The 21,926-nt window shown below is 50.7% G+C and overlaps 1 protein-coding gene across 26 annotated transcripts in view; it reads left to right on the top strand.

Moving 5' to 3' along the window:
• Positions 1 to 21,698, top strand: part of LOC100717367 (ATP-binding cassette sub-family C member 12) — a 98,152-nt gene extending 76,454 nt beyond the window's left edge. For 18 of the 26 annotated variants that reach the window (XM_063249307.1, XM_063249314.1, XM_063249316.1 and 15 more), the window contains 13 exons: positions 73 to 162; positions 768 to 871; positions 2,671 to 2,868; positions 3,549 to 3,775; positions 5,941 to 6,078; positions 9,248 to 9,434; positions 15,028 to 15,117; positions 16,718 to 16,907; positions 17,345 to 17,504; positions 18,247 to 18,325; positions 19,273 to 19,386; positions 20,723 to 20,887; positions 20,960 to 21,698. In XM_063249307.1, the coding sequence (XP_063105377.1) occupies positions 73 to 162; positions 768 to 871; positions 2,671 to 2,868; positions 3,549 to 3,775; positions 5,941 to 6,078; positions 9,248 to 9,434; positions 15,028 to 15,117; positions 16,718 to 16,907; positions 17,345 to 17,504; positions 18,247 to 18,325; positions 19,273 to 19,386; positions 20,723 to 20,887; positions 20,960 to 21,046 (1,829 nt within the window). In that variant the 3' untranslated portion in view covers positions 21,047 to 21,698. The other 8 variants (XM_063249329.1, XM_063249315.1, XM_063249330.1 and 5 more) reach the window with 8 other exon arrangements.
• Positions 21,699 to 21,926: the final 228 nt, after the last annotated feature.

Here is a 21,926-nt window from a genome sequence, read left to right as displayed (position 1 = left end):
TGCCACCCCCACTCCCCCTCCCCCCCGCTTCCGCCCCCAGGGAGCACCACGGCCCTGTGTTTCCCTCTGCAGCGCCCACGCACCAGCTCACGCAGACAGAATCCTCCCGCGGAGGCACTGTGTCCTGGAAGACATATCACACGTACATTCAGGCTTCTGGAGGTTTGGTATAAAACAACGGGTTTCTTGCTTTAATTTGTATTTTTAAAAAATCTCTTCTTAAACTGCTGGGCTCACGTTTTATGATCCCTTTAACAAATTTTCTCTTTAGGCCAGCACTGTTTATCAACGCTTTTATTTTGTTCCCCTTAAAAACTGAAGCCTGATAATACAGCCTTTTAAATGGAGTCATTTTTTATCTCCACTGAAGCTGTCAGGTTCTGTGTTAGTGGGGTTTCTTCTGCCCACACACACTCCGGGCTCTGATACAGCAGCCACCGGCCGCTGATCACCTGGCTTTCATGAAGGGTCCCATCTGTGTGTGCGCAGAGCGAACCTGCCTTGCCACTCCCAGTCTCTCCCAGCCACTACTGGGTCTTCACGCCTCTGCTTTGAAGGGACCCTCAGCTTGTCTTAGGGTGCACACGGAGGCTTTTCCAGTGCCCATGCTGACAGTTCTGACCCATTTTCTGAGGAATGGGGCAGATGTCTTCTTTGGGTTAAGAGCCCCAAAGGCAGGACATTGAGAGTTTAGCAGGAAGCAGTTCCCGAGGCTGGTGCTGAGGAAGGTGAGCGCACCCTCAGGCCGCCCCTCCTTCTCCTCGCAGGGTACCTCCTCTCTCTCTTCACCACTTCACTCTTCCTCTTGATGATCGGCAGCTCCGCCTTCAGCAACTGGTGGCTGGGTCTCTGGCTGGACAAGGGCTCCCAGGTGAGTTGTCTTGTGTCGCCCCCCCCCCACCCCCCCAGTGCTGGCCTCTGCTGGTGGAGAACGTGCCCCACTGCACACCAGGAGCTCATTCTTGTCTCTTCATGAAGTTACGGCTGGCTGCTTAGACCTCATGGTTTAAACTTGGGATTCCCTCAGTTTCTCAAGCTGAAGAGGGCTTCTGAAATTCTCTGCACTACTTTCAGATTTTTAGGGGCTGGTGATCAGAGATGGTACCGGTCAAACCCAGTGGTGGACTGAGTACATGGAGGACTGGGCAGTTCTGCAGCCCAGAGGAGGCGGGAGGGTCCGGAAGCCCTGACACCACCTGATACTGGTCTACTTTTGAAGAGGAGCTAGTATCTTCCTGTGGCTGCTACCAGGTGCCAGGAGACTCAGGATGATCCCCCAAGTCTCCTCTATAGAAGCAGCACATGGAAGTGTCAGACTTTGGTTCCTACAAATGCTACAGGTCCACCAGGGCCCTTTCCCTGCCTCCCAGCCCTCCCAGGGCTCCCAGGCCCCTCCTAGAAAGGACTGATAAGTTTTCTCTCCTTTGAGGCTGCTGGAAGCTCTCCTGCTATTGGCCCCTGGAGATTGCTGTGAGGGTGTCTGCCTATCCACCAAGACTACATTTTGGTTCAGTCCTGTTGCTATGACAACCAAACAGGCGGCTTGGGCAGGGAGAGGCTGTATGGCGTAGCTTCTAGGGCCATTCTTGGGGGTGAGCCCGATGGCTGGCCTTCTATGTGGGGACACAGAGAGCCCTTTTTGGAGGTGCCTGTTCTCCCAGATCCTTGCTGGCTCTTCCCTGGGCAGCCCCAGTGTAGGGTCACGGTGGACCCTCCTCCTCCTCGGCTTGGTCCTTCCACTGGGTGCGAGGCCACAGTGGTGGACCTGTGTGTTTACCCCGCCGCCCCTGGCTATGTGGGCACAACCCGAGACATGGGCGGCTCCTCTGTGAGCAGGGCCTTTCATCAGTTAGCTCCCCAGGGATGCTTTTGCCTTTATGGACCCTCATCCATCAGCCACTTCTGGTTTACATTTCCTCCGTTACTGTAATCAGCAGAGTGGCATTTAGAAGAAAGATGTTCCCTTGGTCCCCAAAGATGCTCCTGACTTTTAGCACAGAGCCCAGAGGAAAACGGAGCTGCTGATTTCTCGGGGGGGCGGGGGGGGGTGAGACAGCTTTTCCTAGGAGTGCTGGTGGAATTGTCTCTGCAGGCCACAGGGAGCCACAGCTTCTTTAAATCCCCGGGAGTCCCTGTACCCACTGTCCCCTCTGCTCCCCCCAGAACTCTCGGGCAGTGCCCTCCCTGTTGTCCTTGGGAGCCGGACAAGGAAAGTGCTGTGGAGCTGGCCATTGTGCAGAGGAACCCCTGTGTCCCCCTGGTGCTGGTGGCCATTGCCAGGCAGCTCAGCAAGCTGAAGACTGGTCTCTGAGCCTGTGTCCTGCCCGAGGCACCTGGGGGCAGCTCAGCCAGTCTCATGGGGTCTGGATTCCCTGTTTGCCTCTGGATCCCCTGCCTTACCATCATTTTGGGCCTTGTGGGGCACAGTAACTTCTGCCCTGTGCCAGCCTCATTTGTCTGTTTTGTTTTTCTTCTGATCTTGTGATCTCATGCCGGGTGCCCCTTGGGGAGGAGCTGCGCAGACTTTAGAGGCTCCTCAGGCAATGACTCACGTTATTACCTGCCAGACTTACTCTCATCAATTGTGTACCTCTCTCTAGCTCTCTCTGGAAAGTCCCCTTCTCCTCACACTTCACCAATTCTTGGGACTTGTCTTGTCTCACCCCAAAGATGACTTGTGGGCCGCAAGGCAACCAGACCTTCTGTGAGATTGGCGGGATACTGGAAGATGTCGGGCAGCACATGTACCAGTGGGTGTATGTAGCCAGCATGGTGTCCATGCTGGTGTTCGGCATCATCAAAGGCTTCATCTTCACGAAGACCACGCTGATGGCGTCCTCCTCACTGCACGACAGAGTGTTCAACAAGGTGGGGCCCAGGCCAGGGCACATCCATTGTCCAAGCTAGTGGGGCTTATGGGACCTCTCTGTGTGGCAGGCACTGAGCTGTGCCTGGGGACAGAAGGGCCCTTGTGGAGCCTGCACCCTGTGATGTGTCCCTGCAGATCTAATTACCATTGGTGAAGGCCCACTCCAGGGAGCCATCCAAGTACACCTCGGCTCATGGGAAGAGGCAGGGAGCCATTCTGCACCATGGGCATGCAGGCCAAGTGGGCATCTCCTGCTCCAAGAGTCCTGAGTACAAAAAGGGGCTCAAGGAGTGTTTGAAGCCCACTCTGCCACCCATGGCCATCACTGGCCACCAAGTGTCTTTGCCAAGTACTCACATTTTGAGGGTGAAGATACAAAATGGATTTGGTTTTTTACTGCCCTGGCATGAAATTCCACCTTCTTCTGAAGGCCCCAGTCTGCGTCCTAGTTTCTGATTGGCAGCCTGATCCTAATGATAGGCAGGATCACCCCACATTCACTTGTGATTGCCACAAGAAGGGCAGCACCCATCCTCACTTCCCTGGGGTTGCCTGGCATGCTGGATGGTGCCCCCAGAGAAAAGGCCGGGCCTTGTGTGCCCACCCCAGCCCCAGCGGAGTGACACAGCCTTTGCCACACACTCGCCCAAGTCTGTTTTACCTCTGCTGTTGTCTACAGATCTTAAAGAGCCCGATGAGTTTCTTCGACACAACTCCCACTGGCAGGCTAATGAACCGTTTTTCCAAGGATATGGACGAGCTGGATGTGAGGTTGCCATTTCACGCTGAGAATTTTCTGCAGCAGGTCTTCATGGTGGTGTTCATTATTGTGATTTTTGCTGTGGTGTTTCCTGCTGTCCTTTTGGTCCTGGCTGGTGTTACTGTGGTCTTCATCATGCTTTTCTGGTAGGTCTGTGTATGTACTATTTTAGAAGGAGCGTAGAGCTTGTGTGCATGGTGGCTGGGGGTCTGGAGATGGCAAGCACTTGCTGCACTCTCTGAGGGGGGAACCCACTGATTTTCAGTGCTTGCTGAACCCCAAGTGCTCTATGCACATCTGTGATTTTTAGCTTCAGAGAACCCTGAGAGGTAGATCTCAGACCAGGAAACAAGTAATTATGGCCACTGTCTCTGCTGATATGCAGTGTCCCTGACCACTGGCTCCACCATTCTGGCTGCTGCAGAAGGGAGAGGAGACCCATCCTCAGCCCCTCTGACCTGTGAGCGCAGCCTGCCCTCACAGTTAACATGGGCACTGAAAGCCCTGCTTTGTCCTGAGGATGCTTGTCTGTTGGGACTGGGCACATTGCAGCCTGTGGGGAGGCGGGAAGCCAGCAGGGGCTCCAGCCCCTGAGACACAGCTACCTCTTCTTTCTGGTCTAAGTGGGGTTCTCAGCAGGTATGATGGGCTGCACGGGGTGAGGGTTGCCAATAAGGAAATTGACAACAGAGCCATAGCTTTACTGGAAGAGCATGAATTAGTTCGGAGAAAAGCAGTAAGTCTCCGTTTTCTTCATCTCCTGGATGGTAATTATAAGATGTGTGCCTTCTCTGCTTCAGAGGGGTTGTTGTGAGGCTCAGCTGAGCCTGGGTGATCAATTTATACCTCATAAGGGTGGAGTAAAATGTTACGCACACAAGATTGCGAGTATGGGTGAGAACTGACCAGGACCAGATGTTGGGAACAGTGGTGGGAACAGAAAAGAGGGTTGGATTTAGGAGCTATTTATAAGGTAGTCTTGGTTTCCTGACTGGTGGGACATTAGGGAGATGAGAGAGGCCAGCGATGCCCCCAAATGGGCAGTGATGTGTAGAGAGATGGAGGTGACACAGGACATGTGGTCTGAGGAGTTGCCATGATGGGTTTGGTTTTCGATGGTTTGAGTTTCTCTATCAGGCCTGAGGGTGACGATGGGGACAGTGTGAAATGTGCCCAGAATCTCTGGGTTAGAGGCTGCACTTGGCATCTCTATGGGAGCTGGTGTGGCCCTGGGAGTTGGCACCAGCACCCTGAGGTCGGAAGCTTCAGGCCTTCACTGCAGTATCTGCAGTGACCCTCAGTCTCCAAATCCAAGGCTTTATTGTGATGGCTAAATAAAAATAATTTCATTTATAGAGATAGAGCTCACCTTGGATGTTAGTACTTCAGGCAGATTCTGTGGGCCTGTGTTCATTTCCGTAAACCCTATGACCACTCTTTTGTCTGCTCGTCTGTTTATGTTGTTGATTGACTTAGCAAAAGCCATTTCTCCCTGGGGTCCTACTTCTTGCTATAAGGTTGGTACAGACCAGATCTGGTCCTGACTGAATTAAACATTTCCAACGAGCTCACTCATGCTCTGAGCTAATGAGGCTCCCTCCTCTCTGTACGTGTCAGTATACAGAATAGGGCGGGGGCGAACCAACATGAAGACAAGTGATCTTTGGGGGAGCCTTCTCGGTGGTCTTCCATAGTTGCCATTGGAGATGTCTTTAGAAGACCACTACATGGCCACTGATAGCCAGATTTTCCTTCAAGTTACAACAGACCCATTTTTCTGTCGTTGGGCTTCAGAAACGGGCTGGCTTGTCTGGGGAGCAGTACTGCATGGAGCAATCTTCCTGCCGAACTAGAACTGCATCGTATGCAGGGTGACATTTCCACTGTATGATGAGGCCAGCACAGAGGGAGGCGAAGGCAGGAGAATCACCAGTTGGGTGAATAAAGCCTTGGATTTGGAGACTGAGGGTCACAGCTGAGTGAGAACCTGTCTCAAAGTAAAAGTAAAAAGGGCAAGGATGTGGTTCAGCGGTAGAGCACCCTAGGTTTGATCCCCTGCACACCCATTTCCAAAGAAGCATGTAAGTCTGACAGCAAATGGAGGAAGAGGAAACAGTTTTAGCTGTCCCAAGTCCCACATGTAACCGGACAGGCTCTGCTGCAGAACAGTGACAGGGCCCTCATTCTCCCCAGTTGGGTGTCCCGTCTCTGACCCACTGTCGTGGTGCATGCATGGTGGATCTGCACATGCCAAGGGCAGCCCACTGACTCCACTCTGTGGCCCTTTTGTCCCCTCTGGGTTTCTCTGCAGCATTTTCCACAGAGGAATCCAGGAGCTGAAGAAGGTGGAGAACGTCAGCCGGTCCCCGTGGTTCTCCCACATCACCTCCTCCATGCAGGGCCTGGGTGTGATTCACGCCTATGGCAAGGAGGAGGACTGCATACACACGTGAGTCCTCCCACCGCACTGGCCCTGTGGGGCCTGGAGAGCGGTCTCTGCCCTGCAGGGGGGCCTGGGCTGTGGGGACTGACTGCCAGCCAAGGGCGCAGGGCCAGGCAGGAACCCCAGACGCTTGGCTGAGCCCACGTTCCCAGGGCCCCAAAGGATGAACAGGGGCAGCTTTCAGTGGCAGTCTCAGTACTGGGCTTTATGCGGTATTTTCATTCTAAGGGTGAAACTGTGTTCATCTAGGGAACATAGGAGAGAGGAGAAAACAAAGTCTCACATATGTCCAAGCTCCCTTTCTTACAGTTTATACACAAGATGACCCCTCTTAATCCAAACCTCTGAAATCTGAAATGTTCCAAAGCCTAAAGCTTTCTGTAGAAGTGCCACAGGCTAACTGATTGTGAAGACACTGCAGGTGGAAAAGACCTCACTGGGGCTCGAGATGCGTGGCAGTAAAAGTACAGGAATATTAAAACTATCTATAAAATTGTCTACAGGCTCTGTGTATGAGGAGTATAGGAAACATAAATGCACTTTGTGTGTAGACTTGGTCTCATCCCCAAGATATCTCATTATATATATGCAAATATTTCAGAATCTGAAAATAATTCAAATTCTGAAATACTTTTGGTCCCAAACATTTCAGATAAGGAATAGTCAACCTGTATTTCATTCCAATCTTTTGTTCATTTCCATTCATGAGGTTTTCCAAAGTATTTATAGTCACTTTTTATTCTTTTAAAAAAAATCTCTTATTTTTAAGTAGCAGTTTTCATGTTATTACATATTATTTGTGAAAATAACTTTTAAAGGCTACATTTTGTTTCACAGATAGACCAGTCTCCTTCTTTTTTAAAATGTGGAGACTTGATTAGTAAATTTCTTTGAAGTCTTCCAGCTCAGACTTATACAATACCATGGGAAGCACCAGTCACACCCCAGGACTTAGGGCCGTAATGCGGTAAATGTCTGTTCTTCCTCAGGTCACGACAGAATGCGGGTGAGGGGCGTTGGGAAGGGTATTCTTCTCACTGCCACACATACATATCTATCTGGAGCGTTTCCATCCCAAAGGCTTTGGTCAGAGAAGAGGAGCAAAGTGGGCAGGGCACCCCAGGGCTGGTTGTTACGGTTCCGCCCCAGTGAAGGGAATCAGCAGTTTGCTCGTTGGCTGAGTTTCAGTCGTGTGTGGGGACGCCTGGCCGAGAGGGACTCTGGAAGGTCCAGCCGTGTCCAAAGGAGGAAATGAAGATGCAGTTTGATGAATGTAGAGCAATCCCTACCACCTCTTCCCTCTGCCACCTCTTCTTTCCTTCTTATCTTTTCCTCTCTTAAAAAACTTTGATGCTGGTGTCTCTGTGTCTGTCTCTGTGTCTGTCTCTGTCTCTGTCTCCCCCTGTGCCACCCAGGAGCCCAGTGTAGACTTGGCTTCACAGCTGTCTCTGGTTCGGTCAGCAGCTAGTTCAGTCACTAGTTTGACCTGATGTCAAAGGATTTTGACTGTTGATGTCATTCCCCCAAGGGTCCTGCGTCACACACCGATCCTTGTGATGTCTGGAGGATGAGGACAGTCCCCGGAGCCACTCAGTTCTCCACTGTGGGCAAGCAGAATGAATTCCAGCTTGGTCTTCCTGTGGATTCTCCTCCCAGATTTCTCGGAGAGTCCCGCGGGAGCTCATTCTACATGCATGAGGGCTCTCCCTCCCTCTTTTAATGTTTTCTTTAGAGGCCTTGGGTTTCTGACGTGTAATGCATTTGCCACCAAATAGAAATATCACGGTGTTTGGGAGAATATTTTGGCTAAACTCTAAGGGAAGAAGTGAGAGGAGGTGTAGCAGAGCCCAAAATGTCTAGTCAGAGGCGCCTCCGGGCAGAAGCTGCAGGGATTTTGAGAACAGGGGCTGGCGGTGCTGCAGGGTGTTCAGGCTGTGCAGTAGAGGGACCAAAGCTCTTTAGGGGATAAACAAGGTTTTTATTTTTCCCCATAATTTCTCTCGTTTGTTCCACTGTGGGCAAGCAGAAAAAATTCCAGCTTGGTCTTCCTGGGGTTTAAGGATACATGGAGTCTGTTGCATGTAGCTGCTGGTTAGTCCTGAGCATTGAGCTTTCCGTCTTGGAGATACGATCATTCAGGTCACAGCCATCTTTTCCTCCAAGAAGCTTGGAATGGCAGCTCTGTGCGTGCATATGCGTGTGATGCTAGTGGAAGGCAGGTTGGCAGTTGGGGAGCCACCGTGTTTCCTGGTAAACATGCTCTCCCTTTTCTCTGAGCCAGTTCTGTGATGGCCATGCAGGGGAGGAGGGGAGGGAGGAGGAGGGATACATGCTCCAGTGCCTGCCTGCTTCTTGGACATCTTCCCTGCCCTGTTGCTAATCCTGCATGTGATAGGCGCTGCTACAGCAGGCGGGTCTGCTGGGCCTTCCGGGGGTCCACCCAGAAGCTGTCCACTGTCTTCCTCTGTAGTGGAAGCCTCTTTGCCTCATGAACGCTACCTCCCTTCCATGTGCTCAGCTGGAAGAGCTGGCAGTGCACCTCACTTACATCAGGAGGACAAGGGACTCTGGGGCAGGTCTTGCCCCATGGCCTGCATTCTGCCCTGCTGGATCTTTCTCCCTTCTGCAAGCCCTTGTCTCAGTAGACACACCACAGACCAGCAAGATGTCCGTGCCTTGGACCTGTCTCATGTGCCTTCCCTTCATACACTCCCTCTCATTCACCCTGGTTGTATAGTAGCACCGACTGTCCCCAAAGCTGATCTCCTCCCCGTCCCACTCCTCCAGGTCTACAGGTCAGGGGGGCCTGTGAGGGTTTCACAGGCCCCTGCGGGGAGGGGTTGACTCCAGGACAGGGATGCTCTGAAACTGGGCTGAGGCTCTCAGCAAATTTTTCTCTCAGCTGTGAGCTCCAGTTATCAGCTCTAGGAAAGACAGAAAGAGCCCACATAGCACTGTTCTCGACTGCCATGTGAGAATTCTCAGAATATGTGCAAATCAAAGATCTGGTGATGGTAGCTGGAGCTGGATTGATGCTCATTTTGGTGGGGCTCCCTATGTAAGAATGCGTCCCCTCGATTACCAGTCCCTTGTTCCACCTCTGCAGTGGCCCTGACCCAGGCACAGTCTGGCTGGAAGCGCAGACTGACCTCTCATCCGATTTTTTTAATTTTAGGTTTAAGATGCTGAATGATGAAAACTCCAGCCACCTTCTGTACTTCAACTGTGCTCTCCGGTGGTTTGCTCTGAGAATGGATGTCCTGATGAACATTGTCACCTTCATTGTGTCCTTGTTGGTGACCCTGAGTTTCTTCTCAATCAGCGCTTCATCCAAAGGCTTGTCACTGTCTTACATCATCCAGGTAACTCACAGGACAGGTTGGGCCCGGCCTGGAGGCCCTGCCATGTGCCGGGAGGGTGATTGTGGATGGATGTAATGGGACAGAGGGTGTAAACCATAGAGATCTTAGATGTTCACATCCCCGAAAAGCTGGGCAGCTGCATGGACGTCGGGGTCAGAGGCTCTTGGCTTTGCAGCCTCTGGGGTCTACAGCAGGAGGAGAACATTTCCTGCTTTAATACCAAATGGAAGCCTATGCTTTGCTTGTGGTGTATTAATTTGGGAATCCTAGCACCCATCAGGGATTGGACGAGATTGGAATGACTGGGCATGTGAAGGGATCTTTTTTGGGTTTGTTTCTTTTGCATACTAATAATCGATAGCTGAACACAAGTCATTAATTATGCTTTAGAGTCTGTCCTGTACCTAAATTAATTCCTTTTCTGCCTCTCTGCCCTGTGGTGCTACCATACTGGTCCAAGCCCTGTGTTGCATGTGAGGAAAATGAGCCTGTGGGCCCATGCATGTCTTGTGCCCTCCCTTCATACACCCCCTCTCATACACCCTGGTTCTGTAGCAGCACCGACTGTCCCCAAAGCTGACCTCCTCCCCGTCCCACTACTCCAGGTCTACAGATCAGGGGGACTGGTGAGGGTTTCACAGGCCCCTGCAGGGAGGGGTTGACTCCAGGACAGGGATCCTCTGAAACTGAGCCAGGATTTGAACTTGGGCACCTAGGCCTGATGTTTGAATTTTGTTCCTTGATGTGGGCTTCACCTTGCTGTCTTTGGAAGCCACCCCCATGCAGCCCTTGCCCTCAGTGCTTTGCGGTTACAGGACAGCGGATCTGAATGTGGATCTTTAAAAACACATACTCTGCTTGGTGTTGTGGGTTCTTTTACAGTCAGGTTTCTCTTTAGCTTTGTTTTTGACAGTTTCCTCCCTTTCTGTTTCCCTGCCGTGACTCCGTGCTGCACACTGTATTTCTCACACCAGCCTTCTGTCCCTTTTGTGTTATTGCAAAGTTTCTGTTTCCTTGTCTTCATCTTTATTCTGGGAATTTTCCATAGCTCTATCAGTTATTCTTTTTGGTTTTAAAGTTGACAACCACGTATTCATATAGTTAATTTCCAAAGGCTCTCATTCCTTCAGTTTTGAAAAGGATCATTTTTCAAATGAATGGAATACTTTTGAATTTCTCTTAGGGCATTAATCAGAGCTTTCCCCCGTTAACCTCTCCTGTCCTCTTTGGCTTGGGTCTGTTTTCGCCAGGTCGGTTTTGCTTTTTGATTATCTAGCTCCTGCACTTTCATGCTTCCAGCTTCGTTCACCTGTCTCCTGCCCCATTTGCCTTTCAGGATGGAGATGCGTTTCCAGGTTACTCTAGCTTCTCTGTGCGTGGTCTCTGTGATAGGAAGTCTCCAGCCTGCTGCGGGCTGGGTGTGGGGCTTCTCCAAAGGCAGGCTTCCCCGGGAAAGCAGCCAAGGAGCTCACTGTTAGGTACCGAAGGCGAGGTTTAAATGAGCTGCACGGCTCCCCAGGTAGTTAGAGAAAGTACGTGTACCCGTGTGTGCACCATGAGCCCTGGAGCAAAGTGTCAGCTACTTCTGATTAGGACAAAGGAGAAGGAGGAGAAAAAAATGCGTCCAGCAAGAGTAGCTGCCGATAGACAGACCCTCAAAGGGCCAGGCCTTCACAGTCTCCTGCTCATCCCTGGGCCTCTCTGGGCTCTGCTAGATGGAGGCTTTTTCTGTTTTTGTCTTCTCAAAAGGTGCTCATCCCCTTCTCCTCTGTGGAAGGTGACACCTCTTCCCAGCCCCCTCCTGTTTAAGCTCTATGCTTATGGGGTAATTTTCTGATACGACACTACTGGAATGGGGGTTGGTAATAAAACATTCTCAGTCCTCTGTCTGAGTATGGGAAAATGAATTTTCCTCCAGTAGCCCATTTCCCTCACTAATGAGTGTTTTCATTTGTTGTTGCCTAGTGAAATATCAAACAGATGATGTTAAATGGTTTCTCTTAATTGGTCCAAGTTAAACAGCTTGCACCAACGAAGGTCATGCTTAGGGGCACTGTCATCAGTTCTCTATGAGATCGTTCCCAAACATTCCCACGGGGTCTGAGAAGAATCGGTACACACTTCGGTCTGTATGAGCACTTCCTCTCCAGCTGCCTTGATGGCTTTACTAGTATTAGTCCCCTTTGGAGAACACAGAATCGAAGTGACAGAGCTTCCCATGGGAATAGAGGAGGTGTCCTAGACAGAAGAGAAATTGCTGTGAAGCCAGAGCAGAGAGCAAACTGAGGTGAGCACATAACAGAGGAGGAGATTGAGCACCCACGGGGGCTGGCGCTGTGGCCGTGTGCGAATATAACCCTCATAGGCTGCCAGACCTGAGGAGCTGATAGCCTTTGTTTTGTTGCTGTTGTTATTGTTTGTATGTTTTAGACAGGGTCTCACCATGTAGTTTAGGATGGCCTTGAGCTTTCTATGTAGCCCAGGCTGGCCTTGAACTCACACTGATCTTCCTGCCTCAGCTTCCCAGATGCTGGGATTTCAGGTGTGAGCCACCGCATATGGCTCTGATAGTCTTGTCTTAAACAAAGTACATCTACGTCCTTCTCAGGGACAGGGCTCAGCCTTAGCTGACCCCTGAGCCTGTGAGTGAGTCAGAAAGAAGCTGTCATTGAGGACTTGGAAGTCAACAATTTGGACTCACCCTGCGTTCTTGGAGCTTACATTCTAGTAGGCAACTGGAATGTGTAAGATGACAAGTAAATAAGCGAGGAGGCCTGTGACAGTGCTTCGGTGGCATGAGGTGGTACCGGGGCTGAAGAAGGGAAGGCCACGTTGCACTCATAATCAGAGGGGCCCTCCTGAACAGTGAAGGAACTGGAGCAGGGCACTTCGGGCAGAGGGACTGGGGAAGCCTGGAGATAGGCTTGAGCCTGGTGTGTCTGAGGGGCTGAGAGGCTCTGCACTCTGAACACAGTTGCAGAAAATAATGTATGTGGAAGCTGACGGCAGGGGATACATTTGGGCTGGATGACCCTTTTGGTGAGGGTCTGTTGTAGGAGTCACTTTCTCATTGCTGGATGAAATGCCTAGCATCCAAAACGTGAAGGTAAGGTTTATTTGGCTCACGGTTTCAGAGAGTTTAGTCCATGGTCATCTGGCCCCAAGGCAGAAATGGCATGTTGGGAGGGCATGATGGAAGAAAGAGCAGGTCCTCCCAGGCCATACCCCAGGGGCCCACCTCCAGCTGGGCTCCACCTCCTCACCGTGATTAAGCCAGTGATAAGTACAATGTCCCATGAAGCAACTGTCTTCCCAAACCCTGCTTCTGAGGCTTTGGGAACACACTTTAGATCTGAGCCATAACAGCTACTCTGTCTACAGTAGGATGCTTGGCAGCCTCCCTGACCTGTTCCCATGAGATGCCAGGATTAACTCCCTTCCTGACAGGTTGTAACATCTCCAGCCATTGCCAATGTCTGTGGAGGGCTCTCACCCAGGTTGAGAGCCCTTGCTTGAAGAGAAATGGGGAGCCCAGATCTGTGTTCAGATCTGGGGAGGTGAGGGTGCCCTCTGAGGCCTGGAGCTCTCCGTTGCCTCCATGTTCACCTGCTGGGCCCCACACTCTTGGGGTGAAAGCCACTTGCCTCTACCCTTGTGCTTTCTCACCTCAGGTTGCCTGTGAACTTATCACAGAGGCCTGTGCTCCATCTCCCCCCTTTGCCTCAGCCGCTGCCCCGCGTCACCCTGGTGTGTCCACCTTCTCCCGCCTCTGAGGTCACTTTGCATATCATCCTGTGGTCCATTAGAATGTAGCCACCATGAGAACAGGTTGGTTTATCACAATCAACCTCAGAAGCCCTGCACCTGGCCAGTGCCATCACCTGCTCCTGGATGATGCTGTTTGTCCTCAGAAGATTGCTCCGACCTCTGGCCCCCTGAGGCAGCTGCTGTTGGTCCACCTGTCCAGGGAGGGGACACTGGGCCCTCGCAAAGGTGGCTGGAGGGGTGAGAAGGAGGCGTCCTACCCAGGAGCAGTTCTGGGGATACCTGAAGGGAATGGAGTCACCTCTCTGTATTTATCAGTTCTGTGGCCGAAGCTTTAACCAACTGCAGACTCCCGTATTAGAGCAATAAACTGTGTCTGCACTGAATGTATCCAGACTCTTCTGTCATTGTTCCCTACAGATGTATAATGGCTGTGTACATAGGATTTACATTGCATTAGATATTAGCTGTAGTCCAGAGATGACTTAAATCACACAGGAGCAGGTACATAGCTTCTGTTCAAATCCCACACTGTTTCATGTCAGCATCTTGAGCTATGTCTGTGGACTTTGGTGTCTGCAGGGATGGTGGTGGTGGTGGTGGTGTCCTGAAGCCAGTCCCCTAAGAACACTGATGGGCCTTTGCTGATACACCCCAGCTTTCTTGCCTGGTGTAGGATGGCTCTGAGGGTGACTCCCCAGTCTCCTGGGCTCCCCGCAGGACTGAATGGCAGTTGTCTGAGATGCTAAGCCCTCATGAACACACCCTCACTTGGTGGCCTTCTCTTTTCTCCCTGTTTCTCCCATCTGCTCACTACTTTATGGATTCACCATCTATATTAGTTTGCCATTGTAACCAACAACCACAAGGGTGGTGCCTTGAAATGAGAGATTTGTTCTCTTATAGAAGCTTGTGCACAAGGCGCCTACAGGGCTGTGTCTCCTCTGAGCTCTGGGAAGACTGTTCTTGGCCCCTCCAAGCTTCCAGGGCTGTTTGGAGTTCCTTGGCTTGACGCTGCATCCCTCCAGTATCTATACCCTCTTCTCTGCTCTGTACCATCTCCTCTGTCTTTAATGGGGAGCTGTCACTGAATGTAGGGCCATACAGGGATCTAAAATGATCCCAAGATTCTTAACTAAACCTTCAAAGATCTTTTGTCCAATGAGGTGCTCTTCTCAAATTCCAGGACCTTCGCAGATAGGGGAGAGTGTGTCGCTCAACCTGCCTTGAAATACTGTTTGCTCTCAAGTCTTGTGGTTGGCTGGTGTACCGAGTAGGATAGTTCTGGTCTGAAGTGGGTCCCCGAAGTCAGACATCTCCCCCAGTCTGAACCTTGGTTTTCTATTGCTAAAGCAAGCAGATGGGCTTGCTGGTTTTGTAGTCTCTTGTGGTAGAGTTTTCAGTTACTTCTTGGCTGGATGTGGGGTAGAGTGGGGAGGTGCCAGGGTCCCTGCCAGGAACAGCAAGTAGGTGACACCTGGAAGTTCTGCTGTGGGAGAATTCCCATTCAGACAGCCATCCCCACCATCCAGGCGGAGGCAGGCGAGGATCAAGGGGGTGGTGGCAATGGTGAGGTGGTACTTGCCATCTGGATTGCAGGGAGACTAATTACCATTTGTTTCTAAACACAAAGGAAGTGTTTAAAGGCAAAACACCACAACAGGAGTATCTTACTTGTGGTGCCTGGCTGGGAATGCGGGCTTCCTGTGCGTGTGGGCCCCAGTTAGGTGAGAAACACAGTTCACAAGGCCTGCCGCACTCCCCACAGGTGGACCAGCTTAACAGAGCAGAAAGGGCTCTAACCAGGGCTGCTTGTTCTTGCCCGCAGCTCAGCGGACTGCTCCAAGTGTGCGTGCGAACAGGGGCGGAGACCCAGGCCAAGCTCACCTCAGTGGAGATGCTAAGGGAATATATTTCGGTAAGCAAGAGATCATGAAAGAGGAGGACATGCTTACACTTGCAAGGCTTGGCCAAGTATCTGACCTTTCCCCATGTAGAGGGGGTCTTTAAAAAACCCCAAGTCTGTCTCATGTTTTAATGCCATCTAAAGTCCTTGATGCTGAGTATAAAGTTCTTTTTTTCCCTTTAAAAAAATTCCATATAGACAAGCAGTTTCTATATGCATAAAAGACAATATGGGGGTTTGGTTGGGTTGCTGAAATTTAATTTAATACTTAACTCAAGCTGTACACTGAAAAAAATTTTAAAATTCTGATTTGAAAGCTTTTCTGTTCATCTTGGAAAGAAGTCTAACCAATACTAGCAGATACATTTAAGGGTCTTTGAACAGTGTCTGGTCCACTTACAAATGTAATTAGATAATTTAAAACATTTTAAACTGCATTTTAATATTTAATCCATTCAATACTCTTTTTAAGGACCTTGATAATCTGATTTAGCAAACCAACCTTCTTGAGTTTATATATAAATGTAATAAATTTAACTTGTAAATACAGTGTGCTTTAGGTTCTCATGGTCGTCCCAATGCTATATACAGTGTTAAGCATAAGCTTTTAACTTACAATCAGCTTAACTCAGTTATTCAATTATATATTGTAAAGTAGAACCACAAGCCCAAGTCCTGTCAATGTTATATTGGAAACACAAAGTGTATAGATCTTAAACTAAAAACATTGCTGTTACAGTTTTGGTTCTCTTAAACTTTTTGTTTTTAATTGTAAATCTTCCAGGAGGTAAAAATCCTGAGAACAGACTTATTTTTCCAGCTGAATTGAGGTTGCTGATTGACCAGGGGTTGGGGCTTCTGCGGTCCTTGTTTCCCCTGGTTAATAAGGACGTCATAGCAGAAGGGAGTGGCTGGCTTTGTAATGAAGCCAAGATGCTACTCCACTGCTTAATTAGCCTTGGAGCTTATTGGACTCTTAGGAAGGAAACTTGAAGGACTTTTCCATTTAGCACCAAGGACTTCTGCCCTTTCTCGTGATCTTCCTACTCCTCGTACCATGGTGACTCTGATAGATGTTAAACTTACATCTGATTGAATTCTGCAAATCCAGAGGCTCAGTCTGGTTTGTCAAGCAGTTGTGAGATCACACTGCTGACTCCTGCCTGGGCCTCCTAGGCCCAGTGCACGCTGCCCCTTGCTCATTCTCCAACGCCACCCACCCTTCCTTCACCAGGCCTCCGGGGCCCTGACTTTGCCCCCATGTGTGCGGTGTGGGGAAGGCACTGGGTTCCGGTCTTCCCGCAGCTGCCATCTTCCCAGCACTGCAGGTCCCAGTCCAGGGCTGCTGCTCACACCCTTCTTCAGCCCTTCAGCTGTGGCTCACACCCCAGGCCTACTCACCACACACCTCCATCTGTGCTCTGTCACAGAGCTGTTTATCACCTGAATTTCTAATTTTTTCTTGTTTATGTTCTGATAGCCCCACTGGAAAGCGACTTTCTTGGCTGAGGGCTGTAACCGATTTGGCTCTCCATCCTGAACTCTGTTGCCTAGATCGGTATGGATGCGTGAGTTGGACAGTTAACCTGTGATTGGTTTCTGTGCTTCCCAGGCCTGTGTTTCTGAAAGCACTCAGCCCCTCAAGGTGGAGCCCTGTCCCCAGGACTGGCCCAGCCGCGGGGAGATAACCTTCAAAGACTATCACATGAGATATAGAGACAACACCCCGCTTGTGCTCGACGGGCTGAACTTGCACATAGAGAGCGGGCAGACTGTTGGCATTGTCGGCAGGACGGGTTCCGGTGAGGACAGCTCTGCTTTGCTTTCTCGTGGGTTGTTTGCTTTGAGTTTCCTCAGGATGTGCCGGTTACGCCACACTAGAGAGTGATACGTGTGTGCGTTGGATTGACTGTTACTTTTCCTCAGGTCTCTTTACTGTAAATTAGGACTTCAGGTTGAATGGGTTTGTAGACTTGGAAGCAGATACACATCAGCTTTTGAATTAATTATTGAGAACTCTCCTGTGAGAGGAGGCCCAGAGCTGTGTACTAAAAGCCCCTGCAGGGACAGGCAGGTTAAATGTGGCAGGGCAGCCCCAGCCCCCAAGAGAGGAGTTTGCTAGCACAGACAGCCACACAGAGCCATTTCCTTGCCTTAAAGGTTCCCTTAATGAAATGCTTGGCTATGACGGCAACAGCAACCGCTGTTTGATTTGTTGTTCCTGCTTTACTGTTCTCAGGGAAGTCATCGCTAGGAATGGCCTTGTTCCGCCTGGCGGAGCCGGCCAGCGGCACGATCTTCATCGACGAGGTGGATATTTGCACCATCAGTTTGGAAGACCTCCGCACCAAGCTCACCGTGATCCCGCAGGATCCTGTCCTGTTTGTAGGTACAGTAAGGTAGCTGTTTTTGATCATCATGCATTCTTACCTTTGGACAGTGAAATCCTGTAGGGCCCAGGGTCTGAGATGTGGCTCAGCCGGGCTGTCCTGTCTGGGAAGCAGGGTCCCTTGGGGCTCCAAAGTGCAGCTGATGTCTGTGTTTGGGTGAAGCCTTGGAAGGAACAAGGCAGGGGGGCCTGGAGCCTTACTGGTGTCTTAGAAATTACACTGTTAATAAGCAATATGCTTTTACACACAGAGCTACAGACCTCCTGATAGATCCTGTAGAGCTCTGTGTTATGCCCTGGTGTGGGCACAGTAGAACAAGTGGTTCCCCTACATCTGCAGTCATCATGGGAAGTGGATTTCCTTGCCCCTGAGGACCAAACAGGCAGTTTTATGGATGTAAGATCTGATGTCAAAGCACAGGGACCCACAGCTTCTCAGTTGGTCCAGCAAGTGGCCCTGGATAGGCCTTGATGTCTTCCTGAGCGCCTGCCTTGGTGCCACCTCTGCACGAGGTCTCACTTTTCCCTGCTTGCTTTGGGGGTGTCTGCTCCATCCTTGGATTTGCAGCCTTGGTCTCTCGGCCTGGGCTGAGCATGCGCTCCTCACATGTCTCTCTTCTCCTCTGTGGGCTGCAGGGGAAAACTGGAGCCCTGCCTCTGCTGGTTTCTGGGAGCCCTTGCAGTCCCTGGCTTAGGGCCCCTCCCCAGCCTCATCCCAGAAGTCCAGCTCCCTCTCCTTTGCTTCACTGCAGGTACAACTTGGATCCCTTTGGGAGTCACACTGACGAAACGCTCTGGCAGGTTCTGGAAAGGACATTCATGAGAGACACAGTAGGTCTCTGGGGCTGTTCAGAGTGTGTCGTTTTCCCAGCAGACACCTGGCTCTGCACATGGCCAGGCTTATTTATGGATACTGCGTGCATACACACCCATAGCACACAGTACTTACTTTACTCATTATAAAAAGCAGTCATAGGTCCTGTTTATCTGGACTCTGCACAGCCCAGTCAAGAGCTCTCTGTGCATTATCTCTTGGGGTCCTCTGACAACTTGGAGGTTGGTGCTCATACCCCTTCATATTGGAGATACAGAAATTAAAGTTCAAGGACTGTAATGTGTTCAGGCCAGCAGAGTGGAAACTAAGTCCAGATGTCTCTGATTCTAGAGCCCCAGGAAAACCCCCTTCTGCTCTGGGGGTGGCCGGTGCTTATCAGGACGGATGATCCACAGAAGGACAAAAGGCCATGTGTTCTCTGGAAGTGGCAGATGTGGCTGGTTTGAGGGGACTGGGCCATCTGTAACATTGGGTCCTGTCCTGTAAGACCTGTAGCCTCAGCTGGAGACAACAGATGTGCAGGGCCATCTCTGCAGCCCCTAGTGCCACGGTCTGTGCCTCCCAAAGCCACCTCGATTTGCTTTACCCTCCCAGAAAACTCTCCCAGCTTGCCTCTATTTTGTTCACGGAAATAGGAACCCTGCAAGCCATTTCCACTTGTTTGTGTTCCCTGGAGCAGTGCTGGCATCGTTGGTACTCTTTTGGTGAGCTGTCCAGGGGTTCTATGAGTCACACTGTGATTTTAAATTATTAATGTCTGCCCACTCACTGCTCTTTCTTGGTGCCAGTTTGCAATATTGAAATGATTGTTTTTCTGCACTTTCTTTTCCACAGTAAAATAAAGCAAGTTGATGAACGTGAGAGAAGGGGGCAATCAATACATACGACACAGGACAATTTTATAGATCATCAGCATAAATGTGGCATTTTCTGTGTTTTATAGATAATGAAACTCCCGGAAAAATTACAGGCAGAAGTCACAGAAAATGGGGAAAACTTCTCAGTAGGAGAACGTCAGCTGCTTTGTATGGCCCGAGCACTGCTCCGTAATTCAAAAGTAAGGAAACAGCACGGAAAATGGATCAGTCAAATTTTGGATATCCCCCACAGAGGGCTCAACCCAGGAGGCATTTGTCTTTCAGCAAAGATAGAGCAATTGAGTCATTTGAAACCCGATCTCTTTTTCTCCAGACAAAGTTGCTAGGGGTAGAAATTGAAAAATAGCAGCCATTGACTGCACAACACCTTCCTCCCTGGGCGGTCTTCCTTGGGTATTCTCTCCCCTCTCCTCTGGACTGAGTCTGAGAACTCTGCCTCTGCACTTTGTCCCTTTGTTCCTGGACAACCCTGAGCCCTTGGAAACAGCTTCTGGCACACCACAGAAGGCCTCTGTGGCCTCTCAGGAGGACCTGGCCAGCTGAGAGTGCCTTGCAGCTGGGCTAGAGGAAGAGCATGCTGTTGTTTTAGCAATCCTGTCTTTCTGAGTCCCTGTCCAAGTTGTGACCTCCTGTGTCCGTGTGAGGGTGGGGGTGGGGGTGGAGAGCCGGGTACACTATCAGTGCCTGCTGTGGCCTTGTGCACTGCTGCATGGCTGTGAGTCTCTGCATCGCGCCTATCCTAGGCGTAACCCAAGGCACCACTGCCTTTCACACAGGAGGGAACACAGCCTTGGGGAAGTCAGAAACCTTGGCCAAAGTCAAGCAGTGTCCAGGGCTGAGTTTCAACTCTCTACAACTCAGCGCTGTGGTGGGCGGGATGATGCTGCCCTCCTGGTTTGTCTGGATCTGTTTCTCTGCATGGCGAGAGGACCTACGCAGAGGTGATGACACTAAGAATCTTGAGGCGTGGCGGGTTATACAGGGGTCCATGTGGGCTGGTGGTCCGTGTAAGAAGCCAGCAGGAGGGACAGAGTGATGGGGACCTGATGCTGGGAAGGCGTGGGGACTGCAGGCAGTGGTGCAGCCCCTCACCCTGAGGTTAGGGTGCCGGGCTTCTAGCTCGTAGGGTGACACATCTGTAAGTTCATGGTGGTTTGTGACCTCTGCAGTAGCACATGAACCGAGTGCTGATTTTATGCCACACCTGGCTCCTCCTGGCCCTGCAAGTCCATGGCACCTTCCTTCCCACTTGTTTGCATAGTTACAAGAAATCACTTGAGAAGGAAGAGCAAAGAGCGCTCCAACCTGCTTTGCCAGCAGGCCCTCCGAGGAGGCTGGGGGTGGCGTGATTTGCCTTTTCTTTCCTCCTCCTGTATCCTAGCATCCAAAGAGGTGGCATGGCTCATTGCTTTCCCTTTCAGCTTTTTTCCTACTGAAGAAACAGAGCCCAGACTGTAAATTCTCCCTGGCTGTCGCTGTGGCTTAGTGTAGTTTTCACCACGTTCCCCTCTGCAGATCATTCTGCTGGATGAAGCCACGGCCTCCATGGACTCCAAGACGGATGCCCTTGTCCAGAGCGCCCTCAAGGATGCCTTCCGCGGCTGCACGGTGCTGGCCATCGCCCACCGGCTGAACACAGTGCTCAACTGCGACCTAGTGCTGGTCCTGGATAGTGGGAAGGTATGTCGGGGCGGGACTCAGGCTGCTCAGTGCCTGGGCCATTCTACAATTTCTATTCTTCCTGACTTTCAGGTGATTGAGTTTGACAAACCTGAAGTCCTCGCGGAGAACCCTGATTCTGCCTTTGCAATGCTACTAGCAGCAGAAGCTGGACTGTAAAGGTCCCTGCAGCCTACTGAGCAGAGAAAGAGGAAGAAGAGGAGGAGGAGGAGGAGGAGAAGGGGAGTAAGAGGAGGAAGAGGAGGGGAAGGAGGAAGCAGAGAGGGAAAAGGGCAGGCAGGAGGGGGAGGGGAGAAGGAGCAGGCCCCTCTCCTCCCTTTCAGGCTTCAGGGGGCTCTGGGAAGGGTGGAGCAGATGCAGATGAAGCCAGGACGTTTAAACCCCGCCTAGAAGCCTCCTAGAAGCCCAAGAGCCTCCCATGTCCCCTCCAGCAGCACCTCAGCCCTGACAGGGAAATGCAGCCTTCTCTCTCAGAGCAGTCAAAGCAGAGGACAAAGCAGAGGAGGGAGTTAGCCAGGGGCTCTGGCCTTGGTGGCCTTGATGCCAGGAGAAATAGCGAGCCTGCTTTCTGTTAACTTCCATTCACTTCTGTGACAAGCAGTGACTGACTACACAGATCTGCGGCATGAAAGACTGATTATAGTGTTTGAAAAAAATTTTTTAAAAATCATACCGTATGTTTCCACCGATATATTAAATAACCAGGAAAACAAAGTGCTGGAGTTTTTCTATAAATAACATTTTTATATCTTATTTATTGGTCATTAAAGTGCAATAGGAAATTAAACTGTCCTGAAATGCTGCCTTGCAATTATTTGACTGGAGATATTCTTGTTTCTGCACTGCTGCTTCTCCTAGATGCTCGGTGCCTTCTTCCTTGAAGCATTAATAAAACAACACAGTCCTTCACCAGCTAAGTCTTTGCAACCTCCAGGAACCTGCAGAAAGGCATATTCCCAGTAACTCAGCAGTGACACTGCCAACTCACAGTGACTGTGGGAAAAACAAAGCAGAACACACAGTCTGCGGGGCTCCTGGG

This window comes from Cavia porcellus, unplaced genomic scaffold (assembly GCF_034190915.1).
Source record: "Cavia porcellus strain 051 isolate PalLab524CR breed Dunkin Hartley unplaced genomic scaffold, mCavPor4.1 scaffold_5, whole genome shotgun sequence".
Taxonomy (NCBI): domain Eukaryota; kingdom Metazoa; phylum Chordata; class Mammalia; order Rodentia; family Caviidae; genus Cavia; species Cavia porcellus.
The sequence above is the reverse complement of the archived record's forward strand: the minus strand, read 5'-3'. Positions and strand labels throughout refer to the sequence as shown.